General features: G+C 35.0%; 1 protein-coding gene, 1 long non-coding RNA gene and 1 pseudogene across 3 annotated transcripts in view; 1 reads left to right on the top strand and 2 right to left on the bottom strand.

The window, feature by feature from the left end:
* LOC130855311 (uncharacterized) overlaps positions 1-24,638 on the top strand; it is a 70,053-nt gene extending 45,415 nt beyond the window's left edge. The window contains exon 4 of the long non-coding RNA XR_009054293.1: positions 24,280-24,638. This is a non-coding gene — a long non-coding RNA (uncharacterized LOC130855311). The remainder of the gene's footprint in view (positions 1-24,279) is intronic.
* Positions 1-26,192, bottom strand: part of ACAP2 (ArfGAP with coiled-coil, ankyrin repeat and PH domains 2) — a 144,289-nt gene that overhangs the window by 40,089 nt on the left and 78,008 nt on the right. For both annotated transcript variants that reach the window (XM_057738754.1, XM_057738753.1), the window contains exons 5-9: positions 15,801-15,859; positions 14,005-14,188; positions 10,086-10,130; positions 7,110-7,205; positions 2,732-2,806 (exon numbers count right to left, since the gene is read on the bottom strand). In XM_057738754.1, the coding sequence (XP_057594737.1) occupies positions 2,732-2,806; positions 7,110-7,205; positions 10,086-10,130; positions 14,005-14,188; positions 15,801-15,859 (459 nt within the window). The remainder of the gene's footprint in view (positions 1-2,731; positions 2,807-7,109; positions 7,206-10,085; positions 10,131-14,004; positions 14,189-15,800; positions 15,860-26,192) is intronic.
* LOC130856223 (U1 spliceosomal RNA) lies at positions 1,847-1,995 on the bottom strand (annotated as a pseudogene).

Genomic DNA, 26,192 nt, shown 5'->3' on the forward strand with positions numbered 1-26,192 from the left:
CAAACTTTTTAATAACTGAATCTAGATCGTTTAGCTACCAATGTGAAAATAAAAGGAACTGGACCCCTACCTCATACGATGCACACACACAAAAATTAGACTGATTAAAGATCTAGATATATTGATAAAAGACAAATCTATAAACACTTAGAAGGTTGTACAGGCGATATACCCTTATGATCTTGGGTTGGGAAGGACACAGAAAGTACCAAACAGAAAAGACATCTTAAAAATTATGTGAGGGGCTTCCCTGGTGGTGCAGTGGCTAAGAATCCACCTGCCAATGCAGGGGACACAGGTTCAAGCCCTGGCCAGGGAATATCCCACACGCCCAGGAGCAACTAAGCCCGAGAGCCACAACTACTAAGCCCACGTGCCTAGAGCCCATGCTCCACAACAAGAGAAGCCACCACAATAAGAAGCCTGCGCACTGCAATGAAGAGTAGCCCCCACTCTGCACAACTACAGAAGCCCGCGCGCAGCAATGAAGACCCAACGCAGCCAATAAATAAATAAATAATCAAACATTTAAAAAATAATAATAGTAACAACAACAAAAAAAAAACTATGTGAAAATTTAAAGCGTATATACCCCAGGTTGGGGGGGCTAATATCTAGAATATTTGAAGATATGATCAACGTTAGTTAGGCAACCTGATGGAGAAAAGGGAGAAAGACTAACAGACATTTAACAAGGAGGATACCTAAATGACCAACAGACTTAGGAGAAGGTCATTAGTGACTTAAAGCATAAATTGAAACCACAAGATGTCAATATCTACCCACCAAAATAGGCCGAGAATGTAAAACTCTCACAGTATGACGAGGGGGCAAGGCGCAATGGGCCCTGTCACACAGCGCTGCTCCCCAGGAACAGTGGAGCACTTTGAGGAACAACTGAGCATTATCTGCTGACACGGAACATACATACACACCCTCTGGCCCAGCAGTGTTACTCGCAGGTGTAAATCCATGAGAACCGTGTGCACAGACCCAAAAGGCATGCGCGTGAATACATATGCACAGCAACACTGTTTGCTCAACTGATCAATTTCAATTCTTGAAAAATCTAAATCATTACATTAGACATACTTTTCCTTAATTTTTAGTTTGACTGGATCTTTTTGTTTCCTTTCTTTTTTTCTTTTTTTTTTTTTACCTGTAATGCAGCCTTGTGTCAGCATTTAAGGGCAAAAAAAAAAAAAAGGTAAGTATTCCTAATGAGCAAAAACAGCATTACTCTCTTTAAGGGAAACAATAACTGACAATTATTTAAAATCAAATAAATTAATCAGATTTAACAATCTACTACTCTTGGATATTTGGTACAACATTGAGCTGTTTATACAATAGGGGAAGATATTAAAAAATGCATAATATTCATTACATAATTCAGTTTAAACAGTCACATGTTTCTAAATATCAAGACCTCTTATTTTAATTAAAAATAATTGGTCCTAATTCTTAAAAATCTTTCCATGGTAATGTCATTAAAACAAGTTATCCAACCAAAAGTGGTACTAACTTTAAACAAAATAAAACATGGGGGTAGTCTTACCTGACTATAACTAGAAGTAAAGAATTAAACATGATCTGGTAGGAAATCTTCCCCTTTTTAAAATTTGTTTCTCTTTGAGTATTAACAAACCCATCATCAATAAAATGTTCCTTATTTTTATTACTGATTTCAATTTCACTTTTTTCCACTGACATCTACATCAGATCTAGTTTACTGGTTATTTGAAATGCTAAATAAACCATAACAAAAGTTGATTTGACTGCTCAATACCAAGAGAATAGATTTCTCAAAGCAATGCTAGAAGGTTTTTGTGTGTGTGTATGTTTTTAGGGGAAAGTGTGATAGCAGTCCCCCACAACCAAAAATTATGCTATCAAGTTTCCCATATTTGGGGAAATCGCAAGAGTGGGATGGATAAGCCTCACCCTGGAAAAACCACCTTCGTGATGATGGTATCTCTCCTGCCAGATGAGTACAGAAGACATCTTTTTTCATACTTTTTACATACATTCAACCTCCTGTTCTCTCCTTTTATTTTCAAATTACTACACACACAAAAAAAATCAATGACTATATAAGATAAAATATTATTAGACTGAGTTCCAAGTATATTATATTCAAAGCTTTTAGCACACAGAAATAAAAACTGGCTTCGCATTTAAATCTTTATTTTTAAATATATGTTTTTCAAATATTAGTTTAGCTAGGCTTAGGCAAATTAACAAGAAATGCAAGTGAAATTTTGGCATCATCTGAGAGGGGAAGTGCTGTCTTAGAGTGACTGCAGCTGGAAACTTCTAGTACCAAACACACACACTGATGCTACGGTGTTCTCCAATCCCTGCCCATCTCCACCTACCCACCCCCCCACACACATTTTTACAGGGGGTTGCTGATATGCTAACTGGGACTATAAGTAGCATTTTAAACTCTAAGGGCCACTTTTAAGGCTCTAAGAGACTGATGTTTTTATACACTGGTTCAAGAGCATGGCTTTCAAATATTTTGATATACAAGAATAATAAAATGCATACCTGGACAGTGGAAAAACATTTTATTTTTTTACAAAACAAGGAGGGATTTATCTATACAATTCAATTATTAAAGCAACTCAAAGGATTTGTGCCAACACAATGAAATCTTGCTGAAACCAATCATCAAGAAATTGTGTAAAATGGGAATTAACTTCCTTTAACTTCTCCCCTCCAGTACCTTTTGCTGAATGGTGGAATGTTTTTGCTCCATTTCTCTTTTCTCCTTTGCTGCATCCACAACCAGTCGATCCAACTATAAAAGGAGAAAAGGAGTAAATTATAGAGACTTAAAAGTTAAAGAAAGACATGATTATTTTTCAAAAATCACATTCCAAATAAGTCAGTCAATTTAAGTTTACCTACAAAGGCATTTTGGCTACAACTTTAAAGTGTCTGGTATCATATCCTCTTTGAGAATGTCTATAACTCCTCTAAGGAAAACGTTTCTAAGAACAATCATGGTGCCAAGCAATTGTGACAGGTGGCCTTGTCCAGGGCACACTGGTGATAACATGTTCACTCCTTGAGTTAAGGAGAATGGCTCTAGATTAAGCTGCCTGCTGACGCACTCAGCACTTCTGGCAGTCACTATCAAAGACAGAAAGAAGATACACTGGGGATTTTTCTTCCCAGACAGCAAAAGTAGCAGCTTAGGCTAGTGTGTGCCAGCTCTCACAAGTTCAATGTAACAGACACTTTCAATTACTCAAGATGCATGATGTTTTCAAGTTGGCATCCTAATATAATAAAATCTAAAAGGTAAAAAAAAACACTTCAACAGATAAAAGAGAAAGTAAATGAGAGAAAGGAAGGAAGGAAGGAAGGAAGGAAGGAAGGAAACAGAATAGGACAGGACAGGACAGAACAGAATAGAATAGGAAAGAAACCATTCATTAGATCAGGGTATAAAATCACCAACTTTTAAGATTCTTTAAGAAAAAAAATTTAAAAACTTATTAAATCATAAAATCCCATTTCTTTCTTGATCCTTTCCATGAGAAAAGAAATATCTGATTTCCAGTATTATGACAAAAGCACTGGCTTCTTGAGCTCCTCTTTGCTGAAGTAACAAACAACTGGGTTATAAAATACTCCATTATGTGGGTTTACTCTTCTAAACTGTGATGTATGTCATTTCATCTCTGAACACCCATCACCTCGAACTGACTAATGTGTGGTAAATGAATAAATAAAAATGTAAATATCAACAGACTATGGAGAAAGATAAAGTATTAAATGTCCACATGTTTTCACTGATATTCTTTAAAAACCAAACAGAAAAAAGCCTTCTTAAAAGACTATGTGATCCTTTATCCACTCTCTACGGTGTTTTTATTTTCTATAGGAGACTAATTCTGGCCACAGAATCTTAATATCACTGAATTCTAATAAAGGACCAAAGAAAACATACTGAAAGAGAACTGTCACTACTATAGAATATTTTCTTTAGATGGTAACTATACTACTCCACTTCAGGATCTAACGCACACATACCTTAGTAACATGTCGCATTGATTTAACGGGTAATGCTGCACTAGGAAAATGTTGTCCTCAATAGTTTCTTATACTGAATGAGTGGAATAACCATTATGCCCTGGTTTTACAGCCTTCAACTGAATGGCACATAAATGTTTTTCATACATTCTGACTGAAGTGCAGTAGAAGGCAGCCCCCAAGATTCAAATAAGCCTGGGTCCCTACAGATTAAGTGACCACCATACTAGGCCTTTGATTTTACATAGAAGAAATAAAATTTTTTCTTCTTAAAATTCCTACTATTTCTACTTTTCTCACATGCAAACAAATCTAATCTCAATTTATATACCCAGACAGGGCACTCAGCACAGAGACTGAAGTGTAGTGACTTGTTTTTCTCTTCCAATAGATTAAGTTCCGTAAAGGCAGGGAAGAGCATTTCTGTCATTCATAGAATATGGTCTGCACACCATCTTTCTCCAGCACCATCCACACACACACACACACACACACACACACACACACGTGCATGCACCATATTTATTTTTGGTCAATGAATGCAATTCTCATTCTGCGCTTACCTTTTCCCCATTTTCCTTAATCCCCTCTCCTCAAAAAGTAACCTGAACCACTTTGGAAAAGAAAATCAACTGAAAATTGGCAGAAATCCAGAAAACTCACCAGTCAACAACAAAAAAAATGGCCAGGAATAGATCTAACAAAGTTTTGATTAGATATCAATAAATAATTTGGATATAATAAAATTTCTATATAATATTCTTATATATAATTCATGCATGTGTATGTGTGTGTATAAAATGAAAAAGCTCCCAAGAGTTCTATAGTCATAAGATTCTAAAATTTTGTTATTCAAAATAGCAAAATGCAAACTTCTTTGAAAATAAAAAAAAGAGCTGTAACCTGGTGCAGCCAAATAAAAAATAAATAAATAAATAAATTAAAAAAAAAAAAAAAAAAGAGCTGTAACTCAAATAAAATACCAATTAGGAGAGTAACTCAATAATCCAAATGTAAGATACAAAACAATAAACCCAGCTATGTATACTGTAAAACAAACATACTGTTTCAAAATTCTTCTCTTCAGTACCCTCATATATTATCTATAACATTTTCTTTAACTTTAATCTCATTTTTGGTTACACATTTAACCCATTAATCTCTGATAGCACCAAACTTCTTCATTAAATAAGTTAAATGTCAAATTTTCCAATATGCTAAATCTCTTTAAAAATACAGATACTAGAAGAAAGATAACAAAAGGAAAAATGAACAAGTCAAACTACATCAAACTAAAAAGCTTCTGCACAGCAAAGGAAATATCAGCAAGATGAAAAGGCAACCTACCAAATGGTAGAAAATATTTAAAAATCATATATTTGAAAAGAGGTTAATGTCTAAAATATATAAAGAACTCAAACAACTCACTAACAACAACAACAAAAGATCCAATTAAAAACAGGCAGAGGCCAGGACATGGAAGCAACCTAAATGCCCATCAACAAATGAATGGATACAGAAGATGTGGCATATATATACAATGGAATATTACTCAGCTATAAAAAGGGATGAGATGGAGCTATATGTAATGAGGTGGATAGAACTACAATCTGTCACAGAGTGAAGTAAGTCAGAAAGAGAAGGACAAATATTGTATGCTAACTCACATATACGGAATCTAAAAATGGTACTGATGAACTCAGTGACAAGAACAAGGACGCAGATACAGAGAATGGACTGGAGAACTCGAGGTATGGGAGGGGGCGGGAGGTGAGGGGGAAACTGAGACGAAGCGAGAGAGTAGCACAGACATATATATACTACCAACTGTAAAATAGTCAGTGGGAAGTTGTTGTATAACAAAGGGAGTCCAACTCGAGGACAGAAGATGCCTTAGAGGACTGGGGCGGGGAGGGTGGGGGGGACTCGAGGCGGGGGGGAGTCAAGGAAGGGAGGAAATACGGGGATATGTGTATAAAAACAGATGATTGAACCTGGTGTACCCCCAAAAAAATAAAAAATAAAAAAAAACAGGCAGAGGATATAAACAGACATTTTCCCACAGAAGGCATACAGATGGCCAACAAGGGGTCAAAGGTACTCAATGTCACTAAATCATGAAGGACATGCAAATCAAAACCACAAAGAGATACCACCTCACACCTGTTAGAATGGCTGTCATCAAAGACAAAAGAAGACTTTGTAGAAGTACATACATAAAGGATGGGGAGAAAAGGGAACCCTTGTGCATTGCTAGTGAGAATGAAAATGGTGCAGCCACTACAAAAAACAGTATGGAGGTTCCTAAAAAAATTAAAAATAGAACTACTATATGATCCAGCAACTCCATTTCTGGGTATTTACCTGAAGGAAATGAAGACACTAACTCGAAAAGATCTCTGCCTCCCCACATTCACTGCAGCATTACTTAGCCAGGACATGGAGATAACCTAAGGGCCCACAGATGGACTTTAAAATGTGGTGTACATATACAACGGAATATTACTCAGCCATAGAAAAGGGAAACCCTGCCTTCTGCAACAACATGGATGGATCCTGAGGGCATGACACTAACTGGAGTAAGTCAGAGAAAGACAGCTACTGTGGGATCTCACTGATATGTGAAATTAAAAAAAAAAAAAGAAGAAGAACTCATAGAAAGAACAGATTGGAGGTCGCTAGAGGTGGGCAAAAACAGGTGAGTGGGGTCAAAAGGTACAACGTTTAACAAGTTATACAAAAGGTATAACTTCCAGTTATAAAATAAACAAGTCCTGAGGATGTAACAGATAACATGGTGTCTGCAGTTAATACTGTATTGTATATCTGAAAGTTGCTAAGAGAGTAGATCTTACAAGTTTTTATCAGATTAAAAAAAAAAGTATAACTATTTAGGGTGGATGCTAACTAGACATACTGTGATAATCATTTTATAGTAATACATATATTGAATTATTATGTTGTACACCTGAAACAAAAATGTTATATGTAAATTATAATCTCAATTTTTAAAAATACAGATATTGGTACATAACACATAATCAAGAAGTACAGTACATTACCTGTGCACCAAGATCCTTCATGTAGGGCCCAAGTTCACTAAATAGATCATATCCTTGATGAAAGAAAGCCAAATGGGCATACATAAAGGATAACATCTAACAGGAGGAAAAAATGGTTAGCATTTTAAAACCAATTCTCAGATAAATATTCTGAAATTAAAAAAAAACTCTGATCCTATCTATTGTTTAAAAATTATTCCACCAGAGCCCAAAATGTCAAGCCTATTCAAAATTAAGCTGACTCATTTTTCTTATAAAAGTATTTCAAAAACATCTGCAAATTTATACTGCAGTGATTCAAAGAATCAAGTTTTCAGTAGCTTCACCATCTTCCCAGGAACATCATAAAATATCTACGCATTTTTTTCAACAAAACTCACTGGCAAAACCTTAAATTACAAACAAAACATTAAAAGATTAGAAGGGGACATATGAAGCTCTCAAAATAAACAATCACAAACACTTTACAACCTATAGAACACTAAGTACAACATGAAATAAGGGAATGCTCATTTTTTTTCTCAAGACAGTAAACTAAAATGAGGCAACCGACTTTGTCAATATGGAGATTCTGTCATATTCATTCCAAAATTCCAAAAATGTCATTAATGGGTTAAGATTTTTTTCTAAGTTTTCCTATGTTTTACCTATTCATGAGAGGAAAAACACTTATTTTTATTAGTTCTTATATGAGAGGGAATTAAATAATTCAATCACAATACTAAAAGAATCCTCCAAACATCCATGTTATTTTTAGCAAGAAGAGACATCTGTTTAATTCTCTAAAATCTAAAATAGGCTCTAAAGTCCTTAATACTCAAGAATTCTTCCAAAGAAATTTTTTTGGAAGAGAAAAACCAATAAAAAAAATACAATGGTAAAAGGACAAAGCTCACTGAAAGATGATTCTGGAATTAGATAACGCCAGTTGTACAACTTTGTGAATGTGATTTAAAAAAACACCAAATATATTTTTTTAAAAAAGAGAAAGGGAGCGATTAATAGTTACAAGTACATAAAAACATAAAATATGCCTGCACATCAAAACACAGAGTAAGCATATTAGAAGATTAATAATAAACTAGGGAAAAACATATGACGAAGGGTTAATAGTCCTAATAGGTAAGAGATGTTACACATCAATATGAAAAACATGAAGACTCCAACAGAAAAAGAGACAAAGGACAGAGAGAGAACATAAGTGACCAAGAAAATAAAAGGGGGGGGGGGGACATTCATGCTCACTTGTATCAAAGAAACCCAGAATTAAACAGGGAGATGACATCTTCTACCTACCAAACTGTGAGTAGACTGCAGGACCCAGTATTGGTAATACGTGGGAGAATGTTCTCTCTCACACACTTATAAGTGGAAATTTTGTGTAACCCTTAATATTTGACGTTATTTTTTAAAAGTCTCAATAAATGCTTAAACCCTTTGACTAAGTAATCTCTTGTGTCAATCCATCCAAAGGAAATAATCATATTATTCACCAGGGTGGTCACTATAATGCTACACTTACGTCAAAAACAGGGAAGTTACTTTAAAATCCATTCATGGGTAAAGTTAACTTACGGTATATTCAAGGTCAGCAAACTGTGACCTACGAACTACATCCAGCCCCATCACCTATTTTTGGATGGCCTATGGGCTAACAATGGTTTCTGCCTTTTTAAATGGTTAAAGACAATGAAAATAAGACGTGAAATTCATGACACATGAAAAGTATATAAAATTCAAACTTCCATGTTCACAAAAAAGTTTTATTAGAACAGTCATGCCATTCATTTACATATTGTCTATGACTGCTTTCTCATTACAATAGCACAGCTGAGTAGTTGCAACACAGACCACATGGCCTCCAAAACCTAATATATTTGCTACCTGGCCCTTCAAAAAAAATGTTTGTTCACCCCTACTATATTCACATAGTAGAATTCTACCTGGCCACAAAAGTCATTGTTAAATAAAAAAATATTTAATGACACATGATGATGTTCGGAATGCATTAGTGAAAAAAGAAAATTATAGAACAGTGTGTAGTAATGATTCCTATTTTGTTTTAAAAAATTAAATGTACTTTTAAAAGGCGTATATACATATTCACATACACACACAAACAGGCACGTGCACACACACACCCCCAAAGAGAAAAGACAAAGATTACACCAAGATATTAACAGTGGTTCTCTCTTGGTAGTACCATTTGTAAGGATTTTTATTTTTCCTTCATATATTTTATCTTCCAGTTTGCTACAATTAACACATACTACTCTCAAACTGGAAAAGGAGGTGGAGGTAAACAGGAAGTATAATGTACTCATCTGATAAGAAATAACATAAAATATTAACAGAGAATTTGGGGAAAAGCTAGGTGGGGACAGGATCAAAAGTAATTTCAGTAGACCCTTTGAGAAAAAAGGAAAAAAAAACTTCAGTGAACAAAATCAGAGCTAAGAAATTATTTCTAAGGTTCTCAAAATATAAAAGAGTCCTCTGCCCACCTCTTTGTTAGGTTTAAGACAAAAAATGGGCAAATAAAAAAATCACTGTTGCCATGTCATCCTTCAGATTTGATCTCTTCTGTTTTCTACCTGCACTCCAAAAAGCTGATACACCATCAACAACCCTCAGGGAAAATTTCTATAAAATGACACTATTTATGAATGCCCTAATCTCAAATTATTTAAATGTCTGCCATAAGGATCTTACAGTGTATTAATAGATGAGACACACATAAATAACTATAATATAAAGGAGACCAAAAAAAGTGGGTGACATACAAGAATTACAAAAACATCATGAAGAAGTAAGATTAATTATGAACCTGGAATAAATAAATAAGTCAATAAATAAATACACATATACATATATACACACATATATGGTGCTATTTTAAACACAAATACATACTTTTAACTTCATATTAAAATAACAGAACATAATTTCAGTAATCAATAAATAAATAAATCTTACTGATTTCAGGATTTCTGATCTCCTTTTTGATTGAAGGACATTAATCTGAGGGAAAACACACTTGGTTAATCACCTATGCATTATTTTAAAAACTAATCCAAAAGGCAGTATTGTAAAATTTGCTTATTCTAATGCTTTAACACTTTTCCAGAAAAAGTAAATGAAAACAAAGTTCAACTTTTTCACCATTTGACCTGCTTTTTGCAAAAACAGTTAAGACAAACATACCAACAAAACTTTCATGCATTTTTCAACTCAAAGAAAAACTGGCCATGTTAAATCATAAAACTGTATTGTACTGATAAAAACTATCACCTTGATAAACTTTTGAATTTCTTAGAATTCCATCTTTTCTCCACTCTTCTTATCTAATTGCTCTTTTAACATACATCTTTAATACAAATCTTCATCACTTTTCCCACTACCACCAACCATCATCATATCTTTTCCTGACTGCTACAGTAGTCTATGAACTAGTCTGCTTCTGCTCTTGACTCCTGACACTTCATTCTCCACACAGCAACCAGAGTGATCTTTTCAAACAATAAAAAAGATCATGTACATCTATCTTAAAGCCTTCCAACTCCCTACTATAACCTACAAGGCCCTTTGGGAAGAGGCTCCTGCTACCTCTCCAACCTAATTTTCTACTACAGTACCTTCCCCTTTTCTGTGCTCCAACCACAACCCAAGAGTACTCCCACCTCAATGCCTTCAAACTATTTGTTCTGTCTTCATGTCATGATTTTTAGCCAAGATGGGCTTACGGTTCTTACCCATCAGGCCCCAGCTTAAATACTATCTCCTCATAAAGGTCTAAAGTAAGCCTTTAAGCACTCTTTAGTACACCAACCCTATTTATTTTCTTTACAGTATTCATAACTACTTTGTATTTTATTTATTACGTCTTTTCGCCAGGTAAAACATAAGCTCCATGAGGTCAAGGTCCTGCCTTATTCCCAGTTGTATTCTGCAAGTTGTATATATTAAGCACTCAGTAAATGTTTGTTAAACAAATTAATGAATCTTAAATAAATATTTTAATTAGACTAAACTACTGAAAGACCAGTAATGATAAAAGTTGCCTTTTGTGGTATCTTCCCAACTCTAGAAATTCACAACAAGCCTTTTATTTTGGTCTGTTATTATATATCAGCTTAATGAAATAAAATGTTTATACAAGAAAACAATCATTCACTCTCTGCTAAAATTTCCAAAAGATTACAGAATAATCTATCTTTTTAATATGTCCTTTCCACTGAATATTCTGCCTGTTGTTTTATAATTTTAAAGCACTGACCAGAAAACAAAGAGACCAAGAAAAACCTAATAACTTTGTTTACCTAAGCACTAGTTTCTTCTGCCTGTCTGTTTCAAGGTCTATTCAGTTTTCAGAACTAAAATATTACCTTTCAAATACTCTAAGTAAAAGCTTATAAAAATGTTAAAAATGTCTCTGTTTGACAGTGAAAAACACTATACACTTGAAAAAACAAAAGTATATTCAAATATCTAGAGAAGCTAAAGCATGACAAACTGTGAATTTGAATATTTATTACTTACTATTCTCTAAAATAGACACTTTAGCCAGTTAATAAAATAATACAACAGTTCTCATTAGAAAAATCAAACAAACTAATAGTTATAAGAGAGGTGAGGTCCTAACTTAAAACTATTAGCTGAACACCAAAGGAAACGGATAGTTTACAATGTATAAATTTGAAAATAATGAATATTTCAGCTAACTTCCCCCTTCCCCAAATAAAATTTAAAATTAAGCCATTCACTCTTTCAAAAGACATTACCTATCTATTTTCCAACCACTGGACTAGAGGGAAGGGATATAATCTAGGAGTAGGAAAGACATATAAATAAATAATTAGAATAAATCAGATAAGTGCTCTAACAGCAATGTGTATGGCAATAATACGGCAGCACAGAGGAAACAGAGACAAGGATGATTCATTCTGCCTGGAGAAATGTGAGTAATTCTGACCACAGAACAGAGGATGAACTGCTAATGGGCAGGTTAAAAGCAATGCAAGAAAGACCAATTTCTATGAGAACATCTTAATACTCCAGATAAGAAACAGAAAGAACTGGAGTTGGGGCCACAGCAGAATGAGAAAGAACAGATTTCAGGGGTACGTAGAACTTTCCAAGGCAATTTCGATTATTAGATACAGTAGCTAAGAATCATACCTGATATGATTCTCCAGTTCTCACTTCTGTGATTAAGAGGGTAACACCACCCAGTTTGGTAACAGCAATAAGAAGCCATTTGAGAAGAAGACAGATTTCAGTTTTGGACACAAAAGGAATGAGGTGCTTCTGAGAAAAAACAGATTTTGTCATCTATATATTGTGGTAATTCAAGCAAAGGGCATGATGAAACTGTAAGGGAAATCATAAAATCAGAAAACAGGAAGACCAAAGATGGAATCCTAAAAGAGAGACTGAAAAGGTAGACAAAGGAGAGAAACCCAAGGTAGAAACTGAAAAGAAACAGAAATTAAGATGACAACCTACAAGTGGTTTAAGACACATCAAGATAAAAGTATGTTTCAAGAGGAGCGTTGTCTACTATTTCAGTGAAACACAATAGTCAAGTTGGTTAAAAAGCAAAATATATTTAATGAATAAGACCTTAACATGAGCCATTTCGGTAGAATGGGGTAGGCAGACTCAGTAATCATGGTACTGCAGGAAGTGGTATAAATGTGAGGTAGGTAAGAGGAGATAGGAAATACAGACTACTCCATCCTAGAAGCCTTTCATTAATAAATGGTGTACTTCATTTTTTAATATTTAACTTCCCACTTACTGAATACAAACTTAATAGAAAAAAATCTTAAAGTCATTTTCTACTGTTTTTGCAAAGTTATCTGAGTTTTTAATCACTAATTTGCAACATGGTTACTTAAGTATTTTTTTAAGAAAAACTCTGTGACCACTGTTAAGTCAACAATCTACGGGGACTCCCCTGTCCCTGATCACCTGGCAACTTAACCAAATATAGATCTCTACTTTTAAAGAGCAGCACCTAGGCCTTCCCTGGTGGCACAGTGGTTAAGAATCTGCTTACCAATGCAGGGGACATGGGTTTGAGCCCTAGGCTGGGAAGATCCCATATGCCACGAAGCAACTAAGCCGGTGTGTCACAACTACTGAGCCTGCGCTCTAGAAACCTCGAGCCAGAACGACTGAGCCCACATGCTGCAACTACTGAAGCCCACACACCTAGAGCCTGTGCTCCACAGCAAGAGAAGCCACCACAATGAGAAGCCTGCGCACCACAATGAAGAGTAGCCCTCACTCGCCGCAACTAGAGAAAGCTCGCGTGCAACAATGAAGACCCAACTCAGCCAATAAAATAAATAAATGTATAAAAAAAAAGCATCTAATGCAAATATAAGAACATTATTTCTAGAAATAGTTTTCATTTGGCAATACAGTGAGCCTTTGCACCTCTAAGAATCTACTCTAAAGAAATAATCAGAAATGTGGCAAAAGATTCGTAAACAAAGATGTTATTATCATTTACAATTACTGAAAATTATATTTTCACTATTGCCAGCAAAAATTGGCAACACTATATCTAATAATTGGATATTAATTAAATTGACACAGCATGTCCACAGAATAAAGTACATCAATTAATAATGCTTTTCATGACATTTTAGAAAGGGGGAAAGCATAACGTTAAGTGAACAGGGGAAGAAATCAGAACTAAAGGTATACACATCCACACACACACATAGTGCATACACAGGACAGACACTCACACACATGAAAATTTTTCACAAAAGATCATGGCTTAATTTTGAACTAAAAGAAGTAGTAGCATTTATCCCCTTCAGTGCAATCACTCAAAAGTAATAACATTAGTAAGCATTTTTTGAAAACATAATAAACATACCTGAAGTACGTAATCTAGGGCTATGTGTCGAAAACATTTTCTTGTTGCTGTCAGAATGTTTGTGGCTTCTTCAACTTCGTGCTGTTTGTTTCTTTGTACTTGAGCATTTTTTACTAATGCATTTTCTTTTTCTTCACTGACTTTTTCAAACTGCTTCTTGGCATCTTTGAATTTTCTAAGATCCCTAAAAAAATTAAAATAGTGAAACTTCCATAAAATTTTCTTGATGAAAAACTTCACCAAAATAACATCTAGAATTTAATTCTTATGTTCCTCTACTTATTTATCTGCAATGATATGCAATAGTTCTTCTAACTAATATATATATTAGTTTATGAGTACATATTACTCCTGATATAGTCAGCTAGCATTTCCTTGCTTAACTCTATACAATTTGAAGTGGAAATAAATTATCAAATAAACATGACAGAAACATAAAAGGCAGAGTTAATCTGTTTTTTCTAAAGACAAATTCAGGGACACGTATCAACTTTTAACCAAATGATTTTTAAACACTACTATTAAATATATACCATAGGGAACTTGTTTAAAATGCAAGTTCCAAGGATCCTCTCCCAGAAATTACAATTCTTCATGTTTTGGGGATAAGCCCTAGAAATCTGAGGGATTTTCTTAAGACATGCCCTTGATTTCACTGTTATGACTAGTCTACAGACCACACTTTAAGAAACAACATTCATTTCTTGTTGAAGAAAATTAGTAGGCCAAAGGGCATGAATATATTCTTAGAACACACAGACATGATGCTTTCTAAAAGAATTATGTACCAGAAAACAGTAACAGTATCCATTTCAAACAGTCTAAGAATCTGAACCTCAATTCATTGATGATCTTAGGTAATAAATACATAACACCCCCTTCTGCTTTTATTTTTTCTACCAAGGAATTAAGCAAAGTAACTTAAAAACAATTGACTTTAAAATAATAACAATAGTAATAAAGTATACCTAGCAAAGACTTTAAACTCTTCTCTTTATAAGAAGCCATAAACTTTCATGTATACACGCTACAAGGACATTTTGAATATTAGTCTATTATGAAGTAATTTATCCACAATCTGCAAGACATCACTTCCAGGACAACAAATTCTAACCTACTAAAACAGAAGTGCATTATGTTCATGAGATCTACCACTATTTATAGCCTGTAACATCTGAATACTATAACATAATCAACTTCACCTGTAATTTAATATATTCTCAGTCAGGACTTAAAAAACCGAAACTGAAATTATTAATGTGGAAAAGGAAAACGTTCCTACCTGAAAAGCTCAGATTTCTTTTTTTATTTCTAGTTTCATTTTATTTCACATAAAAATGTAATGAATGTGACACAAAAGGTTTGCTTTCATTACTTATTATGCACCTTCATTACTCATTCTCATATTTCTATTATCTTCTCTACAAAGAAAATACCATACTGAGACAACCAGAATAACTGATAGTATTTCAACCACTTTTAGGATCTGCTTCGATTTTTAAAGACCATTAGACCATTTATTCACATTAAAAAATTGTTTTCATCTGTAACAATTTGAGCCATATATCTTGAACACAAATTTCATAGTATAAATGATTCACTGAATGGCATGAAGTCTGATTCCTTTACAGAGTAATTCAGGAAGAAATGCAATATAAATTTCACAAAGCAAAAAACAAATAAAAACTCCCATATTTTCACTAAGTCATGGCTCTAAGTTCTCTCAAAAGATACCAACTCCCCAATGCAATCATTCACTGGTTGCTTTTCTTTTCTTTTCACTGCAATTCACTTACTCTTTAACAAAGTTCTGAAGCTGTGCCTTAATTGATCTTTGAGTTTGATCAAATAGGATCTAAAACAAAAGAAGAAACATTAAACAATTAGAAAAGTAAACAAAGAAAATAATTTTCATGTAGTTCTGTAAATATTACATCCCTCCAACAACATTCCAATTCTAATAACACCTACATTTCTTACTGAACAGTGCATAAGAAATATATATTTAAAAAAGAAACAAACTGATTTTCAAGCCAATTTCACCTGTTTAAAAAATAAAATTACTTCTATTTACAGAGGAAATCAAATGTGCATTGATATTTACATACAATGTTCAATCAGTAGAGCAATTTATTTCCTTGATTCTAATTCAGGCTTTGGAAGACAACCTAAAAGAGTAATACAAATTCTACTCTTTCCACCACAGAAATTTCTTAACTCTAATATATTAAAACACAACAAATGAAAACAACTCTAGAACTGCCTTATACCTTAGTTAGAGGTTTCTCATTTGGGAAGACCTGTGGATTTAAATGCCTTACATTCTGAATTCAAGTAAATATTAAATAGCCCTTCAGGGTTAAATTACTGCTGAGATTAAAGAGAAGAATAAAATTTTATTTCTCATGACAATACTTTACCCCACTTAACGGATGCCACATATTTAACTCTGTGTGTGGTAAATCTCACAGGGCTTAGCACAGGAATTCCAAGTACTTTCATAATTTAAAGATGTACTTCATTCAGAATTTGAAACACATGTCAGATTAACAGGCAGAAAAATCAATATTCAAAACAAAAAGAAAATCCTCTGTCCTTCAATTAGCCAAAAGCAGTACCAAAATAATTCAATCTCTATGGGATCTTGCTATTAGCAAAGTCTTACGTCCTTGCCTAAATCACTCACTCACTCACACACACACACACACACACAAAATCTGGATTGAGTACAGGGGTTTAAAAACCTATCAGTTTCACTTCCAAAAGAAAAACGTTTTGTATTATGTTAATCCCAAAGTATTAAACTCAAATTAAGCATAAGAAAGGGAACAATAAAGATCAGATTGGAAGGCAACTAAACAGAAAACAAAATCAACAGCCAAACCCAATGAAACTTAAAGCTAGTTCTTTAAGAAGATCTAAATTAGATAAACCCACAACCAAAGTGATGAGGAAAAAAGAAGACACAAATTTCATACAACAAGAAGGAGAGAGATGACTTCACCACAGATTCTACAGATACTCAAAAAGGATAATTAGGGGAGCTGGGAAACAAAATTTTACGCCAAAAAATTTGATAGATGAGATGGGTAAGCTCTTTGAAAGACAAAAACTAAGCTCAATTGTAGCAATGTTTTCTTAGTTCAGTTTCCCAAGGCAATAGAAATAAAAGCAAAAAAAAAAAAAAAAAAAAAAGCAAATGGGATCTGATCAAACTTATAAGCTTTTGAATAGCAAAGGAAACCATGGACAAAATGAAAAGACAAACCTACAGACTGGGAGAAAAAATTTGCAAATGATGTGACTGACAAGGGCTTAATTTCCAAAATACACAAATAGCTCATAAAATTCAATAACAAAAAAACAAACAACCCAATCAAAAACTGGGCAGAAGACCTAAAAATACATTTCTCCAAAGAAAACATACAGATGGTTAATAGGTACATGAAAAGATGCTCAACTTCTCTAATTATTAGAGAAATGAAAATCAAAACTACAATGAGGTCTCACTTCATACCAGACAGAATGGCCATAATTAAAAAGTCTACAAATAATAAATAGCGGAGAGGGTGTGGAGAAAAGGGAACTCTCCTACATTGTTGGCAGGAATGCAAACTGGTGCAGCCACCATGGAAAACAGCATGGAGGTTCCTAAAAACAGTGTTGCCATATGATCCAGCAATCCCACTCCTAGGCATATGTCCAGAGAAAACTCTATGGAAGAACTATCTACAACAGCCAAGACATGGAAGCAACCTTAACGTCCACTGACAGATGAACAGATAAACGGAATACTACTACTCAGCCATAAAAAAGAATGAAATCATGCCACCTGCAGCAACATGGATGGACTTAAGAGATGATCACACTAAGTGAAGACAGACAAAGAAAGACGAATATTATATGATATCACTTATATGCAGAATCAAAAATACAACACAAATGATTTTATCTGTGAAACAGACTCACATAGAGAATAGCCTTATGGTTGCCAAAGGGGAAGGGAGGTGGAAGAGGGAAGGACTGAGAGTTTCAAATTAGTGGATGCAAACCATTATATATAGGATGGATAAACAACAAGGTCCTACTCTACAGCACAGGGAACTATATTCAATATTCTGTAATAAACCATAATGGAAAAGAACATGAAAAAGAATACATATATATACACACACATAACTGAATCACTTTGCTGTACACCAGAAGCTAATACAACATTGTAAATCAACTATATTTCAATTAAAAATTTTTTAAAAAAGAAGATATCAGGGACTTCCCTGGTGGTCCAGTGGTAAAGAACCCACCTTCCAATGCAGGGGATGAGGGTTTGATCCTTGGTCAGGGAACTAAGATCCCACATGCCATGGGGCAACTAAGCTCGCACACCACAACTACAGAGCCCATGTGCCCTAGAGCCTGCACGCCACAACTAGAGAAGAGAAAACCCGCACACGAGAGAGAAGCCTGTGCGTTGCAAGGAAAGATCCCACATGCCTCAATGAAGATCCCGTGTGCCACAACTAAGACCTAACACAGCCAAAAAATAAATTATTTAATTAATTAATAAAATAAAATAAAAAAGAAGATATCAGAAACCTAAACAGAGTTCCCTGGTTGCCTAGTGGTTAGGATTCTGGGTTTTTACTGCCATGGCCCGGGTTCAGTCCCTGGTCAGGGAACTGAGATCTCACAAGCCGCATGACGTGGCCAAAAAACAAAAATAAACCTAAACAGAATTAAAGAAATAGAATCTACAGTGAAAAACCTCCCATATCCTATAGAATTAAAGCTACATTTACATAAAACCAGCAATCCCAATCCTAGGTATTTGCCCAAGAGAAATGAAAACTTCGGTTTATCACAAAATCTGCACGCAAATGTTTTTTTAGCAGTTTCAATCCTAATTGCCAAAAACTGGACACAACCCAAATGTCCTTGGAGAAACAAACTATAGTGTATGTATACAATGGAATACTACTCAGCAATAAAAAACAAAGAACTATTAATACATGTAATCACATAGATGACTCTCAATGCACTTTGATAAGTAAAATAAATCATATTCAAAAGGCTACAAGCTGAATGAGTCCATTTATATGACATTTAGGAAAAGGCAGAACTAAAGGATAGAGATGAAATCTGCAATTTACATTGGTGGGGGAGGGAGGAAAGGCTGACTAACAATGGGTTAATAAGAGTATTTGTACAGTTAATGAAACTGCATCTTGATTGAGGTATGGAGACCCAACTATATGCATTTGTCAAAACATAAAACTGTACACCACAAGGAATCAATTTTGTTACATTTAAATTTGACAATAACTTTAATACCTTCTAGGTCCACCCACGTTGTCACAAATGGCAAGGTTTCATTCTTTTTTATGGCTGAGTAATATTCCACTGTATATATACATATATGATACACATCACACCTTCTTTACCCGTTCACCTATTGATAAGCACTGAGGTTGCTTCCACAGCTCTCCTATTGTGAATAAGCTGCAAAGAACACAGGGCTACATACAACCTTTTTAACCAGTGTTTTTGCTTTCTTTGGCTAAATACCCAAGAGTGAACTTGCTGGACCATACGACAGTTCTACTTTTCGTTTGTTGAGGAATTTCCATACTGTTTTCCACAGTGCCAGTACCAATTTATATTCCCATCAACAGCACACAAGGATTCACCTGTCTCCACATCCTCACCAATGCTTGCTACTTGCTATCTTTTAGATGACAGCCATTCTGACAAGTGTGAGGTGACATGTCATTGTGGTTTTGATTTGCATTTCCCTGATAACTAGTGACAGTGAGTATCTTTTCATGTGCCTGCTGACTACCCGTCTGTCTTCTTTGGAAAAATGTCTACTCAGGTCCTCCGCCCATTTTATTAATCGGGGTACTGGGTTCTTTGATGTTGAATTGTATGAGTTCCTTGTATATGTGGCGTATTAACCCCTTGTTGGATATAACATTTGCAAATATCTTCTCCAATTCAGTAGGCTGCCTTTTCGTTTTGTTGATTGTTTCCTTCACTGTATAAAACTTTTTTAGTTTGATGTAGTCCCATTTGCTTATTTTTGCTTTTGTTTCCCTTGCCTGTAGAGACATAGCCAAAAAAATATTGCTAAGACACATGTCAAAGAGCATATTGCCTATGTTTTCTTCTACAAGGAAGGGTGAGTCAAAAATTTTCCACACTCTGGCTGTAGAATTTATTTTAATTAACTTTTAGAAAAAACAAATATTTTCAACATAATTTCCTTGCTTTTCAATATACTTTGTCCATCTGTCAGCAAGCTTTTGTATTCTCTCATTAAAAAAAATGTTTCGGGCTGAGCTGCGAGCCACGAATGCACTGCTGTCTTCACGTCTTCATCAGAAGCGAATCTTCATCCTCATAGGGCTGCTTTCAGGGGACCAAACAGGTGAAAGTCCAATGGAGCAAAATCAAGACTACAGGGAGGATGCTTTAACATCTCAAAACGAAGTTTCTGCAGAGTGTCGACAGTGTGGGCAGAAGTGTGCAGACATGCATGTCATGCAAGATCACAGCACCCTTCGATAGCAGTCCTCTGCGTTTAATCCGAAGTTTAGGCTTCAGTACAAACTTTTCAAAACCTATGTCTGTTGTGGATTATTTCGTAGGCACAGCCATGACTGATTTGCAAATGATTTGCCACATAATCCACTGTCACTCCTCTATTCGACAGAAATCATTTCACGTGTACACTCAATATTGTCATCAGCTGTGGATGTGGACAGGCGTCTGGCTCCCTCTTGATGGCTAACACTTGTGTGACATTCCTTGAACTTCTCTATCCATTCATAAACGCTTATTCAGGATAAAACACTTCCCCCACGCTGCACAGAGTCTTCGGTAAATAATAGCACCAGGTACACCCTCAGACCACAAAAAGAGAATCACTGCATGCTGCTCTTTTTTCATGTAGATCACAGGTGGGGCATCCACTTTTGCTCACACCACAGTTACAAATGAACTAACAGAACACATTCACACCTGCACAGCAGCGACTGGGGAGACAGTAGCCTTAAATGGAAAGCATTGATAAGACACTGTGGCCAACAGAAGTTTTAATATAACTGGAGTGCGGATAATTTTTGACTCACCCTCATAGAAGTTTTATGGTTTCAGGTCTTATATTTAAGTCTTTAATCCATTTTGAGCTTATTTTTGTGTGTGGTGTGAGAATGTAGTCATTTGATTCTTTTGCATGTAGCTGCCAGTTTTCCTAATATCATTTATTAAAGAGACTGCCTTTTTCCCATTGTGTATTCTTGCCTCCTTTGTCATAGATTAATTGCCCATATAAATGTGGGTTCATTTTGGGGCTCTCTATTCTGTTCCCTTGATCTATGTGTCTGTTTTTGTGCCAGTACTATACTGTTTTAATTACTGCAGCTTTGTAGCATAGTTTGAAATGAGGGTGCATGATACCTCCAGCTTTGTTCTTCTTTCTTAAGATTGTTTTGGCTATTTGGGGCCTTTCATGTTTCTGTACAAATTTCAGAATTATTTTTTTCTAGTTCTGTGAAAAATGTCATTGGAATTTTGATAAAGATTATGCTTAATCTCTAGACTGCCTCAGGTAGTATGCTCATTTTACAAACATTTCTTCTAATCCATGAGCACAGTATACCTTTTCATCTGTTTGTTTCATCTTTTCATCTTTAATTTCTTTGATCAGTGTCTTATAGTTTTCCAAGTATAAGTCTTTTACCTCCTTAGTTAGATTTATTCTCATGTATTTTATTCTTTTTGATGCGACTGTAAATGGGACTGTTACTTCATTGTTAGTAGACAGAAATGCAACCAATTTCTGCATATTAATTTTGTATCCTGCAACCTTACTGAATTCATTGACGTGTTCCAGTAGTTTTTTGGTGGCATCTTGAGAATTTTCTAAATATAGTATAATATGGCATCTGTAAACATTGACAGTTTTACACCTTCCTTTCTAATCTGGATTCCTTTTATTTGTCTTGTCTGACTGCTGCAGCCAGGACTTCCAATATTTGCCATTTGCTACAATATGCATGGACCTAGGAGGTATTACGTTATGTGAAATAAGTCAGACAAAGAAAGATAAATATTATATGATTTCACTTACATAAGGAATCTAAAAAACAAAACAAATGAACAAACATAACTAAAGAGAAACTACAGGAAAGCCTATTAGAACTAATAAGTGAATTTAGCAAGGTTGCAGAAATAAAGTCAATATACAAGAATCAATGGTATTTCTATACACCAGCAATGACCAATTAGAAATTGAACTTTCAAAAGATATCATATACAATAGCATCAAAAAACAGGAAATGCTTAGGGATAAACTTGACAAAAGATATGCAAGACTTGTACAATGAAGACCACAAAACACTGCCAAGAAAAATTAAAGAAAACCTAAATAAACGGAGAGATATACTGTGTTCATGAATTAGAAGATTCAATATTAGTAAGATGTCAATTCTCACAAATTGATCTATATAGATTTGATACAATCCCACTCCAAATCCCAGTAAGGCATATCCTAGAAGTTTAAAACTTGATTCTAAAATTTATATGGAAATGTAAAGGACCTAGAGTAGCCAAACCAGTTTTGCAAATAAGAAACAAAGTTGGAATACCAAACCTATCTGATTTCAAGACGTATTATGAAACCTACAGTACTCAAGGTGTTTGTAGTATTAAGGATAGGCAAAAAAGATCAATAAAACAATAGAGTCTAGAAACGACCCATACATATGGTCAACTTTTTTTTTTTTTTAACAGAAGACGTCACAGGGAAAAGATGATTTTTTGAGCAAATGATGCTGAAACGAACAACTGAACAGCCTTATGACCAAAAAATTAATCTTGACCCTTACCATGCAACATATATAAAAATTAACTTGGGATGGATCCACAGATCTAAACTAAACATAGAATAAAGTCTTAGTGAACTTCGGTTAGGCAAATATTTCTTAATAGTACACAAAAAGAAAACTTATAGAAGAAAAAAAGATCAATAAATATACTCCATCAAAATTAAAAACTACTGCTCTTCAAAAGATACTGCTACAAAAATAAAAACGATGAGCCAAAGCCTGGGAGAAAATACATATCTGCAAAACACCTATCTGACAAAAGACGTATCTGGAATACAGAAAGAACTCTGACAACTAAATAATAAGATAAACAACCCAATTTTTTTAAATGGCTTAAGGATCTGACATTTCACCAAAGAAAATACATGGGTGGCAAATAATACATGAAAAGATTCTCAGGATCACTAGTTATTAAGGAAAGGCAAATTAAAACCACAACAAAATTTAAAAGAGTACCCATACCAAGTGCTGGCAATCATGTGGAACAACTAGAACTCTCAAACACTGCTTGTATAAAAGAATACAAACCATTTCCAGATTTTTGGAGGTTTTCTTTAATTTCTTTAATGAAATTTAAAACTTTCAGAAATTTAATGTATAAATGAATATCAACATTATTATAAGTATTAATAAATAAAAGAACTTCTTCTTACCATAATTTTTCTTTGCAATTTTTTTTGTAGATTTCACTATACAAGTAGTTTTGTAAAAAGTTAAACATACTGTTCATTCTACTTCTAGCGATTTACACAAAAGAAATAAAAGCATATGTCTATACAACCTTTTACATATATTTTTTATAAGCAGCTTTATTTGCAATAGCCAAAACTGGGAAACACTCAAATGTTCATTGCACTGGCTTTAAAATATGTCCACAAATTCTTTGACATTCTTCTCTTCAAAAGTGGAACTTAGGGACATCCTAGGTGGCACAGTGGTTAAGAACCGTCCTGCCAATGCAGGGGACACAGGTTCAATCCCTGCCCCAGGAAGATCCCACATGCCGCGGAGCAACTAAGCCCGTGAGCCACAACTACTGAGCCCATGTGCCGCAACTACTGAAGCCCACGCGCCAAGAGCCTGTGCTCCGCAACAAGAGAAGCTGCCTCAATGAGAAGCCCGCGCACCACAAAGAGTAGCCCCTGCTCTCCACAACTAGAGAAAGCCCGTGTGCAGCAACGAAAACCCACCGCAGCCAATAAATAAATTAATTAATTTAAAAAAAAATGGAACCTAATTCTTTTCCCCTTTAGAGTGGGCTGGTCATAGTGACTTACCTCTAACTAATCCTAATATGGAGGAAGTGACAAAGAGTAACTTCTTAGACAAAGTCATGAATAGTATTGCATCTTTCTCTTTGCCCTTACACTTGTATCATTTGTTTTAGGAGTAACCAGATTCCATGCAGTAAAAACCACTGAAGCAACCTTGCAAAGGGGGAACTGAGGCCTGCAGTCAACAGTCATATGCATGGTCCTATCCTGGAACTGGATCCTCCAGCCCCAGTGAAGCCTTCAAATGACAGCAGCCCCAGCCAATATCTTATCAGCAATCTCATCAAAGACTCTGAGCCAAAGCCACCCAGCTAAGTCTCTCTAAAAATTCCAGGCCCAGAAACTGAGATAATAAATGTTTGTTGTTTTAAGCCACCGTATTTTGGGGTAATCAGTTATATGGCAATAGATTACTAACACATTCATCAACAGGTGAGTGGATTAACAAATTGTGATATATCTACACAATGTAATATTATTAACCACTAAAAAAAACAGGAATAAACTACTGATACACAGACCATGACTGAGTCTCAAAATAATTACACTGAAAGAAATAAGACCAAAAAAAAAAATTCTATTTATCTATAAGTTTGGAAAATGCAAACTGACCAATAATGACAGACGGCAAACCAGTGGCTGACTAGGAATGGGGTGGCGGCAGACTGGAGGAGGGGTTATAAAGCGGCACAGGAAAACTTCTGAGGCATGACTGTCATGTTCATTGAATTAACTGAGGAGACAGTCTTATGGAGGTATGCACAGGCCAACACTTATCCAACTGTACACTTTACTATGCAGTTTATGTCAGTTATTCGCCAGTAAAACCCAAAATCAATATACCCCAGAGAAAGAAAGAGAATGGTTTATCTATTCTTATTGTTGTTTTAAAACTATACAAACATTACTATCTAATTTTTCTAAAATATACCATTACCTAAACTAAAGTTTATATACATTTGGATAGAATGAGAAGTATTTCAGGCAATTGTCAATAACCTGGCCTACCCATTTTTAACACCTCCATTAGAGTGAAAATATGCTGTAATGCAAAGGCAACTGAGTAAAAATTCTGTCTCCCACTTGCCAATTTCAAGCTATCCAGCTACCTAACAGCTAACTCTTTTTTTTTCCTCTGGTGAACTGTTACAAAGTGGTGCCTCAATAGGGCACTAATCTACAACCCACTAAGAGAGAATACACAGCATTCCTTTTCACATGCTGAAGGCAAAAAGCTTTAAGACTTTGCCTTGTCAATCAATGTCCCTGGAAGTGATGTGGAAGGAAGTTTGCGAGACTCTTCCCTAAATTTTTGCCCTTTACCCCATTTCCTCATTTTCCTTGTGTCGAGTTCTACTGTCCTGACTAGCTGCAGATTCTGACCCACATCTTACCCAAAGTGCTCAGCAACCACCCAAAAATTTTATCTGGGATGTAGACCAAAAACAAAATTTGTTTCATCCTCAGAATTGAGGGCATCTCAGGTCTTCTATTCCATGTCTACATCACAACACCTGGGATGGTATAATAAAGCCACAGTGAGAGAGTCCTGGGGGCGTAGGGGTTGGGGCTACCAAAACAAAAGCTAAGGTTCCGTTTCACTTCTGGAAGTGAATGGCATTATTCTTAGCAACGCATGTGTGATAAATAACCAACAATGTCATCTGACCGAACTGCTTGTTAGAAAGGGATCTTACTAAAGTGCATAAATATCATGGCTGTTCAAAACCAATGGCTTCCTTTTCTCCACACCCTGTACAGCATTTATTCTTCGTAGACTTTTTGATGATAGCCATTCTGACCTATGTGAGGTGATACCTCATTGTAGTTTTGATTTGCATTTCTCTAATAATTAGTGATGTTGAGCTGCTTTTCATGTGCCTGTTGGCCATCTGTATGTCTTCTTTGGAGAAATGTCTATTTCGGTCTTCTGCCCATTTTTTTGATTGGGTTATTTGATTTTTTGATATTGAGCTGCATGAGCTGTTTGTATATTTTGGAGATTAATCCTTTATCAGCTGCTTCA

Source organism: Hippopotamus amphibius, chromosome 6 (assembly GCF_030028045.1).
Source record: "Hippopotamus amphibius kiboko isolate mHipAmp2 chromosome 6, mHipAmp2.hap2, whole genome shotgun sequence".
NCBI classification, from domain to species: domain Eukaryota; kingdom Metazoa; phylum Chordata; class Mammalia; order Artiodactyla; family Hippopotamidae; genus Hippopotamus; species Hippopotamus amphibius.